The sequence below is a fragment of the Sinohyriopsis cumingii genome, chromosome 5 (genome assembly GCF_028554795.1).
Source record: "Sinohyriopsis cumingii isolate HCF-2022 chromosome 5, ASM2855479v2, whole genome shotgun sequence".
In the NCBI taxonomy this organism is placed as follows: domain Eukaryota; kingdom Metazoa; phylum Mollusca; class Bivalvia; order Unionida; family Unionidae; genus Sinohyriopsis; species Sinohyriopsis cumingii.
Window position 1 is genome coordinate 20,419,414 of NC_142965.1, and position 13,909 is coordinate 20,433,322.

The following is a 13,909-nucleotide window of genomic DNA, read 5'->3' on the forward strand; positions in this document are numbered from 1 at the left end:
ACACTACAATTACTAGATAAAGGACCAACACTACTATTACTAGATAAATGACCAACACTACATTTACTAGATAATGGACCAACACAATAATTACTAGATAATGGACAACACTACATTTGCTAGATAATGGCCCAACACAATAATTACTAGATAATGGACAACACTACATTTACTAGATAATGGACCAGCACTGCTATTACTAGATAATGGACCAACACAATAATTACTAGATAATGGACCAAGACTACAGTTACTAGATAATAGACCAACACTACAGTTACTAGATAATGGACCAACACAATAATTACTAGATAATGGACCAACACAATAATTACTAGATCAAGGACAACACTACAGTTACTAGATAATGGACCAACACTACAGTTACTAGATAATGGACCAACACAATAATTACTAGATAATGGACCAACACAATAATTACTAGATAATGGACCAACACAATAATTACTAGATAATGGACAACACTACAGTTACTAAATAATGGACCAACACAATAATTACTAGATAATGGATAAACAGAATATTTACTAGATAATGGACAATGCTACAGGTATAAATAATGTACCAACACTACAGTTACTAGATAATGGACCAACACTGCTATTACTAGATAATGGACCAACACAATATTTACTAGGTAATGGACCAATACTACAGTTATAAATAATGTACCAACACTACAGTTACTAGATAATGGACCAACACTGCTATTACTAGATAATGGACCAGCACAATATTTACTAGATAATGGACCAATACTACAGTTACCAGATAATGGACAAACATTGCTATTACTAGATAATGGACCAAGACTACAATTACTAGATAAAAGACCAACACTAACACTACAGTTACTAGATAATGGCCCAACACAACAATTACTAGATAATGGTCCAACACTTCTATTACTAGATAATGGTCCAATACTTCAATTACTAGATAATGGACCAATACTACAGTTACTAGATAATGGACCAACACTGCTATTACTATATAATAGTCCAACACTTCAATTACTAAATAATGGACCAACACTTCAATTACTAGATAATAGACCAACACTACAGTTACTAGATAATAGACCAACACTGCTATTACTAGATAAAAGTCCAACACTTCAATTACTAGACAATGGACCAACACTACAGTTACTAGATAATAGACCAACACTGCTATTACTATATAATAGTCCAACACTTCAATTACTAAATAATGGACCAACACTTCAATTACTAGATAATAGACCAACACTGCTATTACTAGATAAAAGTCCAACACTACAGTTACTTGATAATAGTCCAACACTACAATTACTAGATAATGGACCAACACTTCAATTACTAGATAATGGACCAATACTACAGTAACTAGTTAATGGACCAACACTGCTATTACTAGATAATAGTCCAACACTTCAATTACTAGATAATGGACCAACACTACAGTTACTAGAAAATGGACCAACACTGCTATTATTAAATAATGGACCAACACAATAATGACTAGATAATGGACAATACTACAGTTACTAGATAATGGACCAACACTACAGTTACTTGATAATAGACCAACACTACAATTACTAGCTAGCTACCCCTTTACAGTATATGTATGCAAAATAAGCTAGCTACCCCTTTACAGTAAATGTATGCAAAATGAACTAGCTAACCCTTTACAGTATGTGTATGCAAAATGAACTAGCTAACCCTTTACAGTATGTGTATTGAAAATGAGCTAGCTACCCCCTTTACCAAATACGAATGCAAAATAAGCTAGCTAACCCCTTTACAGTATGTGTATACAAAACAAGCTAGCTACCCCTTTACAGTATGTGTATGCAAAATGAGCTAGCTACCCCTTTACCACATATGAATGCAAAATAAGGTAGCTACTCCTTTATTGTATGCGTATGCGAAATGAGTTAGCTACCCCCTTTACCATATATGAATGCAAAAAAAGCTAGCTACCCCTTTACAGCATATGTATGCAAAATGAGCTAGCTACCCCTTTACCATATATGTATGCAAAATCAGCTAGCTTCCCCTTTACAGTATATGTATGCAAAATCAGCTAGCTAACCCTTTACAGTATATGTATGCAAAATCAGCTAGCTACCCCTTTATGGTATATGAATGCAAAATAAGCTAGCTAGCCCTTTACAATACATGAATGCAAAATAAGCTAACTACCCCATTACAGTATGTATATGCAAAGTAAGCTAGCTTCCCCTTTACAGTATATGTATGCAAAATAAGCTAGCTACCCCTTTACAGTATGTGTATGCAAAATGAGCTAGCTACCCTCTATACAGTATGTGAATGCAAAGTGAGCTAGCTTCCCCTTTACAGTATATGTATGCAAAATAAGCTTGCTACCCCTTAACAGTATATGTATGCAAAATAAGCTAGCTACCCCTTTACCATATATGAATGCAAAATAAGCTACCTACCCCTTTACAGTATATGTATGCAAAATGAGTTAGCTACCCCTTTACAGTATGTGTATGAAAAATAAGCTAGCTACCCTCTTTACAGTATGTGTATGCAAAGTGAGCTAGCTTCCCCTTTACAGTATATGTATGCAAAATAAGCTAGCTACCCCTTTATAGTATGTGTGACGTTTGCACGCATTGGGGTGGGGTTCTTCCAATATATATTAATTAAATTATGATGAAAGTTCCACCCGGGCTCGTTAGGTTAGAAAGTTAAATTAGTGACAAGGGAGATTTAGAGCTCTGAGCCCCCAGTCAGCAATGCTGACGGCTAAATTATAGAGAACACGAAGATGAAATTCAATTATTAACAATTTAAAAAATTCGATAATTTAAAACGATAAACTCTCAATCACCCATCTTTCCCTCAACCAAGTGACAGCCTAATTCATCCAGTGATTTACAGTGTGAGTTCGATTTCCCCCGTCCTTGCGTCTACTCATCTCTTTCTTTCCCGCTAATTCCTTCCTTCCTTCCATTCCTCCAACACCTCCTTCAACTCCGTTTCCCTCTTGACTATTTCCTCCTCCAATTTCGCTCCCAATTTCCTCTTCCTCCCTTCTCTCCCCTTTTCCTCCTAGACTTCAACTTCTCCTGACACCTCTCCTTTCATCTCCTTTCCTCCATCTCTCTATCTGAGACTAAGGGACCAAACTGTAACTGGTCTGTCCCTCAAAGCTTCCTTATTTGAAGCTGTCTGTACTTAGAATTTCCTGTTCTAAGATATTCCCGCCAATAACGAATGGCTATTCGGAGTTACACTATCCTCCTCTGGGCAATCTTTCTAGCTAACCAATTCTTGCCGGAAGACACGGAGATATCATTCTAGCCAAATCAGGGTCTCTACCTCTTTATGGTATATGAATTCAAAATAAGCTAGCTATCCCTTTACCATATATGAATGCAAAATAAGCTAGCTACCCCTTTATCATATATGAATGCAACATAAGCTAGCTACCCCTTAACAGTATATTTATGCATAATAAGCTAGCTACCCCTTTACCATATATGAATGCAAAATAAGCTACCTACCCCTTTACAGTATGTGTATGAAAAATAAGCTACCTACCCCTTTACAGTATATGTATGCAAAATGAGCTAGCTACCCCTTTACAGTATGTGTATGAAAAATAAGCTAGCTACCCCCTTTACAATATGTGTATACAAAATAAGCTAGCTACCCCTTTACCACATATGAATGCAAAATAAGCTAGCTACCCCTTTATGGTATATGACTGCAAAAAATGCTAGCTACCCCTTTAGAGTATATGTATGCAAAATGAGCTAGCTACCCCTTTACAGTATGTGTATGTAAAATGAGCTAGCTACCTCTTTACATCATGTGTATGCAAAATGAGGTAGCTACCTCTTTACCATATATGAATGCAAAAAAAGCTAGCTACCCTTTTACTGTATATGTATGCAACATAAGCTAGCTACCCCTTTACTATATATGTATGCAAAATGAGCTAGCTACCCCTTTACCTTATATGAATGCAATGAGCCAGCTACCCCTTTACTATATATGTATGCAAAATGAGCTATCTACCCCCTTTACAGTATATGTATGCAAAATGAGCTAACTAGTACCTTAAGAAAACAGTGAAGGAAACCATTGTTCATCAAACTTTTGAATAAACAAGTTATGCAGTAAATGTTTTAACAAGAAATTATGCCAACTGCCTGAAGTAATAATAACAACAATCATCGTATGACAAAAATAATAACAATAATGGTATTTGTTACATGGTAATTGTTCAAGAACCAGGTTTGAAAGGTGAATCTATATTCAGAGGTCATCTGTGTACATAGATCAATATGGCTTTCTACCATTAATGGCTGCTACTGACAGGTTTGACTACATTTTCAAATTATTCCACATGATCAACAGAAGGATATAAAATTATCAAAAATTTATTTACCTGTCTGGCAATTAAAACCCGTGAAACCTTGTGGACATATACAGGTATAAGATCCGAATGTGTTTTGACATGTTCCGCCATTTCGACACACATCTTGAAGACACTCATTAGCATCTTAAAATAGTGAGAGAATAAAAAGTTAAGTGAAATCCTACTACATCCCTTCCTTTTTACATGGTTTTTTATGTATGTATGTATGTATGTATGTATGTATGTATGTATGAATGAATTATGAATGTATTTAGGGCAGTAGGTACGTAGATAGGGAGTTAGGTATCTGAGTTTAAGAGTACATCAGCACAATACTGCCTATATGGTGCTGATTAAAAGTTAGGTTCTAAAAATGTACTTATTAAGAACAAAAGGAAAAAAACTTTATCCATGGTTATATGTTATGAGGCACAAAACATTTGCATCCTACAATGAACAAAATAACTGGATTCACTTTGATAGCATATTTACGATATGTGATGAGAAAAACAATGCTTGACAATGTCAGCAATGTCTTATTGAAAATGTCAACAATGTCTTACTGACAATGTCAACTATGTATTATTGACCATGTCAACTATGTCTTGTTTACAATGTCAACTATGTTGTATTGACAATGTCAACTAAGTCTTATTGATAATGTCAACTATACCTTACTGGAAATGTCAACAATGTCTTACTGAAAATGTCAAAATGTCTAACTGAAAATGTCAACAATGTCTTACAGACAATGTCAACAGTGTCTTACTGAAAATGTCAACAATGTCTTACTGAACTATGTCTTATTGACAATGTCAACTATGTCTTAAAATATCAACAATGTCTTATTGAAATGTCAACTATGTCTTACTGAAAATGTCAACTATGTCTTACAGACAATGTCAATAATGTCTTGTTGACAATGCCAGCTATGCAACTATGTCTTACAATGTCTTACAGACAATGTCAACTATGTCTTATTCACAATGCCAACTATGTTTTACTGAAAATATCAACAATGTCTTACTGAAAATGTCAACTATGTCTCACAGACAATATCAACTATGCCTTACAAAGTCAACAGTGTCAACACTTTCAGTAAGACACTGTTGACATTGTCCATAAGACATTGTTGACATTTTCAGTTAGACATTGTTGACATTTTCAGTAAGACATTGTTGACATTTCCAGTAAGATATAGTTGACATTATCAATAAGACATAGTTGACATTGTCAATACGACATAGTTGACATTGTCAACAAGACATAGTTGACATGGTCAATAAGACATAGTTGACATTGTCAGTAAGACATTGTTGACATTTTCAAAAAGACAATGCTGACATTGTCAAGCATTGTTTTTCTCATCACATATCATAAATGTGCTATCAAAGTGAATCCAGTTATTTTGTTCGTTGTAGGATGAAAATGTTTTGTGCCTCATAACATATAACCATGGATAAAGTTTTTTTCTTTTGTTCTTAATAAGTACATTTTTAGAACCTAACTTTTAATAAGCACCATATAGGCAGTATTGTGCTGATGTACTCTTAAACTCAGATACCTACCTCCCTATCTACGTACCTAATGACCTACATACATTCATAATTCATTTGTACATACATACATACATACATACATACAAAGTCAACAGTGTCTTACTGAAAATGTCAACATCTTACTGAAACTGTCAACTATGTCTTATAGACAATGTCAACTATATCAGCTATGTTGTATTGACAATGTCAACTATGTCTTACTGAAAATGTCAACAATATCAGCTATATATTTTACAATGTCAATTATGTCTTACAATGTCAACAATGTCTTATTAAAAATGTTTTACTGAAAATGTCAACTATGTCTTACAGACAATGTCAACATTGTCTTATTGACAATGTCAACTATGTCTTACAGATGATGTCAACAATGTCTTATTGACAATGTCAACTCTGTCTTACAGACAGTGTCAACAATGTCTTACAGACAATGTCAACTATGTCAACTATGACTTATTCACAATGTCAACTATGTGTTACTGAAAATGTCAACAATGTCTTACTGAAAATGTCAACTATGTCTCACAATGTCAACTATGTTTTATTGACAATGTCAACTATGTCTTACTGAAAATGTCAATTATGTTTCACAGACGATGTTAACTATGTCTTATTGAGAATGTCAACAATGTCATTCACACATTGTCAAATTGAAAATGTCAACAATATCTTGCTGAAATGTCAATAATGTCTTACAGACATTTGTCAACAATGTCTTACAGACAATGTCAACAATATCTTACTAAAAATGTCAACAATGTCTCACTGAAAATGTCAACAATATCAACTATATATTTTACAGACAAGGTCAACTATGTCTTACAATGTCAACGTCTTAATGAAAATGTCAACTGTTTTACTGAAAATGTCAACTATGTTTTACAATGTTAACAATGTCTTATTGACAATGTCAGCTATGTCTTACAGACAATGTCAACAGTGTCTTACTGAAAATGTCAACAATGTCATTCACACAATGTCATTATTGTCTTATTGAAAATGTCAACAATATCTTACTGAAATGTTGACTATGTATTACAGACATTACCATCAATGTCTTACAGACAATGTCAACAATGTCTGAAAATGTCAACAATGTCTCACTGAGAATGTCAACAATATCAACATTATCAACTATATATCTTACAATGTCAACTATGTCTTATTGACCATGTCAACTATGTCTTATTGACCATGTCAGCTATGTCTTATTGACCATGTCAACTATGTCTTATTGACCATGTCAGCTATGTCTTATTCACAATATCAACTATGTTTTAGTGACCATGTCAGCTATGTCTTATTCACAATATCAACTATGTTTTAGTGACCATGTCAAATATGTCTTATTTACATTATGAACTCTTAACATCAAATGTATTTTAAAGAATACATATTTATGATTAGCATTAGAAGGTAATGAAGTTCCTCTTTCATTTTCATTTTATATCTTATAGAATTAAATTATTTGTTGCATTTTACCAAACTTCTTTGCTTTGCTCTTTATGTTACTGAGTTTAAGACCACAGAGCCATAACAGAGGGCAGACTCACCTATAGTACAAGTTGGACCTGTCAGTCCCATGGGACATGAGCAAACATAGGAACCAAAAGTGTCTGTACATGTTCCACCATTTTCACATGGTCCACTTCCAAGTAAACATTCATTTATATCTGAAATTATTAATTTTAATGGAAAATGGACATACAGGAAAGAAAATATGTAATATGTACTATGGACTGTGATGAGATGCCATTAATGCCTTTTGTGTTACAATGTGAATACTTCAGTAAGTAAAGTACAAAAATCATGACACACTATTATATACTGCAGTAATTAAGGTACAAATATGATAAATTATATATACCACAGTAATTAAGATATAAAATCATGAGATTCAATGTTATATACTTCAGCAATTATTATAAAAAATCATGAAATTCAATGTTATATACAACAGTAATTACGGTACAAAAATAATCAGAATCAGTATTATATTTCTCAGTAATTAAGGTATAACAATCATGAAAAATTAAAAAACAAAACAAAACATATATTGTATAAACTTGATTATAAGTTAAAACAAGCTGCAAATCACAAAGACCCAAATCTACTGCTGCATAATGGGACTGCATGTCTGGATCAATGCAATTTATTAGGAGTAATCAGTAGAACTAACAAACCAGACCCTATCTATTCTGCCAGTGCATTATGTAATGGCAGGTCTGGATCAATGCAATTTATTAGGAGTAATCAGTAGAACTAACAATACAGACCCTATTCTGCCAGTGCATTATGCAATGATAGGTCTGGATCAATGCAGTTTATTAGGAGTAATCAGTAAAAATAACAACATAGACCCTATTCTGCCAGTGCATTATATAATGGCAGGTCTGGATCAATGCAGTTTATTAGGAGTAATCAGTAGAAATAAAAACACAGACCCTATTCTGCCAGTACATTATGTAATGGCAGGTCTGGGTCTACGTTGTTTGTTGCTGGACTCATCTTACTTGCCAGCCTTTAGTAAATGTTTTCATTCCTCACAATCACTTTGTGATGCGAGGCAAATAAATGCAATGAGATGACATTTTTGTTGTAATTTCTTTAAAAAGCAACTGTTATTTGTGTATCCATTCATTCCACAAAATAATTAACATATAAAACCTGAAGTCTGGTGACATACCTATGTAAACTATTTTGACTTCATTCATACTCACAACAAAATTTTCTTTACTTCTAGGTTTAACTTGTGCATGGGGTTCACAAAAAGCTGTCCCACCTGCCAACCATGTTATGATCTAATCAAATTGTCTATGACTAGGAAAGGTTTAAGACATAGCTTGGATACAAATTCTAATGGTTGATGCAAAACAAGTGAGACTGATGTCTCACCATTAAATGCAGATTTGAAACACAAAGCACATGCCCCCATCAATATCATGTAATTGAAGGGTAAATTTTTTAGTCAAACAGCATCCTTAGATATCTTAACCTTATCATCCTATAGTGAAAGCTGTATGTGACCTAAGCCTTCTAAATGTGAAACCTCAAAATAAATTTGATTCTTATTGCTTCAAACATTATTGAGCAAAAATGGAATATATGATGGACAGGATGACAAGACATGATGTGACATTCACAATGTACAAGATGTTATGACATGATGTGATATTCACCATGGACATGATGTCAATACAATGTGATATTCACAATGGACAAAAGGCATAACATGATGTGATATTCACAATGGACAGAATGACATGACACTAGGTGATAATCATAATGGACAAAAAGTCATAACATGAAGTGATATTCACAATAGAAAGACATAACATGAAGTGATATTCATAATGGACAGGATGACATGTTATTGAATATTTACAATGGACATGATGACATGACATGATGTGATATTCATAATGGACATGATGACAATACAATATGATATTCACAATGGACAAAAAAACATGACATGAGGTGATATTCACCACAGACAGGATAATATGACATGATGTGATATTCACAATGTACATGATAACATGATAACATGTGATATTATAATTCACCATAGGCATGACAGCATGGAATAATGTGATATAACATGATAGATGTGATAGATGTGATATAACATGACATGATGAGACATGAAATGATGAGATGTGACATGATGACTCATATGACATGATGGCAGTGATATGACATGATGTCTGTGATATGACATGATATGATATGAGATGACATGATGACTGTGATATGACATGTGATATGACATGATGGCTAAACATGGATAACACTATACTTGCTCTTCATAGACACAAAAAGAGAGGTGTAAAATTAAATGGGAATTTGCAGTAAACACTCACTCAATTCACATATAGATCCATTGAAACCAGGAGGACACTGGCACAAGTATTTCCCAGAAAGCTGGACACAGGTTGCTCTATTGAGGCAGGGATTAGGATCACATTTGTTTGTAGCTGAAATGTAGGGATATTTGGATGTAATAAGCTGTATGAAAAGCCATGCCAAAATACTGAAAAACTTGACTTTTTTGCTTGGAAAAATTAATTGATAAAGTAAAATACTAGACAATGATCATACAAAATATGCCATTTGTACAAAGAAATATAATATAAACATTTACAATGGTCACACTATTTATAATTTCATTCCTACCTGGATCTACTTATAATAATAATAATGGTGTCCATACTTAATGGCATCAGTTATTTAAAAAAAATTAAAGACCTTCATACCAGGGGTCTGAGTCTGAGTATCCCTATTATTACTATGGTAGAAAAGGGGTTTGAGTATCCAGAGGATTTGTATAGTGTAAAGGGTTAGAGTATCCTGAGGATTTGTATAGCATAAAGGATTAGAGTATCCAGAGGATTTGTATAGTACAAAGGGTTAGAGTATCCTGAGAATTTGTAAAGCATAAAGGGTTAGAGTATACTGAGGAATTGTATAGCATAAAGGGTAAGAGTATCCTGAGGATTTGTAAAGCATAAAGGGTTAGAGTATCCCGAGGATTTATTTAGTATAAAGGGTTCGAGTATCCCAAGGATTTGTATAGTATAAAGGGTTAGAGTATCCAGAGAATTTGTATAGTATAAAGGGTTAGAGTATCCCAAGGATTTGTATAGTATAAAAGGTTAGAGTATCCTGAGGATTTATATAGTATAAAGGGTTAGAGTATCCTGAGGATTTGTAAAGCATAAAGGGTTAGAGTATCCTGAGGATTTGTATAGTATAAAGGGTTAGAGTATCCTGAGGATTTGTAAAGCATAAAGGGTTAGAGTATACTGAGGATTTGTATAGCATAAAGGGTAAGAGTATCCTGAGGATTTGTATAGTATAAAGGGTTAGAGTATCCTGAGGATTTGTATAGTATAAAGGGTTAGAGTATCCCAAGGATTTGTATAGTATAAAGGGTTAGAGTATCCTGAGGATTTGAATAGTATAAAGGGTTAGAGTATCCTGAGGATTTGTATAGTATAAAGGGCTAGAGTATCCTGAACATTTGTAAAGCATCAAGGGTTACAGTATACTGAGGATTTGTATAGTATAAAGGTAAGAGTATCCTGAGGATTTATATAGTATAAAGGGTTAGAGTATCCTGAGGATTTGTAAAGCATAAAGGGTTAGAGTATCCTGAGGATTTGTAAAGCATAAAGGGTTAGAGTATAATGAGGATTTGAATAGTATAAAGGGTTAGAGTATCCCAAGGATTTGTATAGCATAAAGGGTTAGAGTATCCCGAGGATTTGTATAGTATAAAGGGTTAGAGTATCCCAAGGATTTGTATAGTATAAAGGGTTAGAGTATCCCAAGGATTTGAATAGTATAAAGGGTTAGAGTATCCTGAAGATTTGTATACTATAAAGGGCTAGAGTATCCTGAACATTTGTAAAGCATAAAGGGTTAGAGTATACTGAGGATTTGTATAGTATAAAGGGTAAGAGTATCCTGAGGATTTGTATAGTATAGCATAAAGGGTTATAGTATCCCAAGGATTTATATAGTATAAAGGGTTAGAGTATCCCAAAGATTTGTATAGTATAAAGGATTAGAGTGTCCTGAGGATTTGTATAGTATAAAGGGTTAGAGTATCCCGAGGATTTATATAGTATAAAGGGTTAAAGTATACTGAGGATTTGTATAGTACAAAGGGTTAAAGTATCGTGAGGATTTATATAGTATAAAGGGTTAAAGTATCCCAAGAATTTGTATAGTATAAAGGGTTAGAGTATCCTGAGGATTTGTATAGTACAAAGGGTTAGATTATCCCTAGGATTTGTATAGTATAAAGGGTTAGAGTATCCTGAGGATTTGTATAGTATAAAGGGTTAGAGTGTCCTGAGGATTTGTACAGTATAAAAGGTTAGATTATCCCTAGGATTTGTATGGTAGAAAAGGGTCTTTTATTCCAGCATATGACTCAAGCTGGTTCTGTTGGGTGCAGCATGAGTATAATGAATATACTCTAATAAAATGAAATTGAATATTATACTCTGATAAATGAAACTGAAAATACTGATAAATGAAACTGAATATACTCTGATAAATGAAACTGAATATACTCTGATAAATGAAATTGAATATATTCTGACAAATGAAACTGAATATACTCTGATAAATGAAACTGAAAATACTGATAAATGAAACTGAATATACTCTGATAAATGAAATTGAATATATTCTGACAAATGAAACTGAATATACTCTGATAAATGAAACCGAATGTTTTCTGATAAATGGGATTGAATATACTCTGATAAATGAAACTGAATGTATTCTGATAAACTGAATATACTCTGATAAATGAAATTGAATAAACTCTGATAAATGAAGTTGAATATATTCTGATAAATGAAATTGAATATACTCTGATAAATGAAATTGAATATACTCTGATAAATGGGATTGAATATACTCTGATAAATGAAATTGAACATACTGATAAATAAAATTGAATATACTCTGATCAATGAAATTGAATATACTCTGATAAATGGAACTGAATATATTCTGATAAATGAAATTGAATATACTCTGATAAATGAGATGATTGGTTGAGGACATTTTGAAATGGCAAAGTGAATTGTACAGAATTTTAGAGACTGATTTTGGCTGTTTCCATATGAGGACAAATTTTGTATGCCAAAAAATGGCAATAAATTTGGTTTCTTGGTATAAAAGATTTTATATTTTGGGCATAAATACAACACTGTATGCATGATTTATCGGGTTAGAGGTTTGTTTGGTTGAGGGATTAGAGAAATTTTTGGGATTAATGGGATTAGATTGACTACATGATGAAGAGTATTTATTATTTAAATAAACAGATTTCAATTCTTGATGTTATTTAAAAGTTATTTAGTGGAAAGAACTAAATTACTCATCTGAGATTAAGTGATGGATAATTTGATTCTACAATGATGGACAGTGGATGACTTGCACAGAACCAATAAGGTGAGCTAAAAACAAAATCACACTGGTGAGCTAAAAACAGGAGCAATAAATAGATACATGGTGTCTAGTTGATTTTTAAAATTTATCTGAATAGAAAACAAGGTTTCAAAAATATGCATCATTGTTTTTATACTTTTGACATAATCAGTATTTTGCTACTTATGTACTTCAAAAATACATATTTTATCATGAATTCAAAATTTTGACCAATACATGTATAGTCTGTAATTTTAGAAAACAAAATAATACGCAAATAAACCTGTTTCACAGTTCTTTCCAGTAAGTCCAGTAGTACAGTTACAACTGTAATCACCAAGCATGTCCACACATATTCCTCCAAACAGGCAAGGACCAGATGCGCAGTCATCGATATCTACAAAATATATATGAATGCCTGAAATCAGTAAATATTAAACCTAATGTAGAGCTTTGCCAAACATGGGCCATAACTTCATCAAATTATGCTAGAAACTGATGAAAATTATACCTGATTTTTGTCTTGTTAATATGAATACCAAACTATAATTGAAGACCTTCAAACATTTTCAAGTTGAAATTTAATGATAAAGTTTCTTTCAAAGCTTCTGAGTGGGAATTAAAGGGCAAAGCTCCAAGTCAAACTTCCAGAGTTTTGCTAGGAGCAGTTAATATGAAGCTTGAACTAGGTTTTCTAAATGTAAAGCCTGAGTTCAATCCATGAAGTCATTCCAAAGCTATGTAGCAGAATGAAAATGAATGGCAAAGTTTAAAGGGGCCATACTGCCATAAGAATTTGCTGATAATAAAAACTGAATTTTCTTGATGTAAACCCTGGTACCAAAATTACTTTTAAAAATGAAATCGTTCAAAAAAGAAAGCATTTTGTTCTTCTTTGGAAGGCAAACTTATTTTTATTTCTCATCTTAAATCAAAGCATTTGATAGTAATGAAGGTTTCATTGACTCAGTTTCGTCTTTTCACGATAATTA

At 33.0% G+C, this 13,909-nt stretch overlaps 1 protein-coding gene across 1 annotated transcript in view; it reads right to left on the reverse strand.

The window, feature by feature from the left end:
* Positions 1-13,909, reverse strand: part of LOC149798748 (uncharacterized) — a 337,174-nt gene that overhangs the window by 209,403 nt on the left and 113,862 nt on the right. The window contains exons 26-29 of the mRNA XM_089957621.1: positions 13,201-13,314; positions 9,830-9,943; positions 7,517-7,636; positions 4,435-4,548 (exon numbers count right to left, since the gene is read on the reverse strand). Coding sequence (XP_089813747.1) covers positions 4,435-4,548; positions 7,517-7,636; positions 9,830-9,943; positions 13,201-13,314 — 462 coding nt within the window. The remainder of the gene's footprint in view (positions 1-4,434; positions 4,549-7,516; positions 7,637-9,829; positions 9,944-13,200; positions 13,315-13,909) is intronic.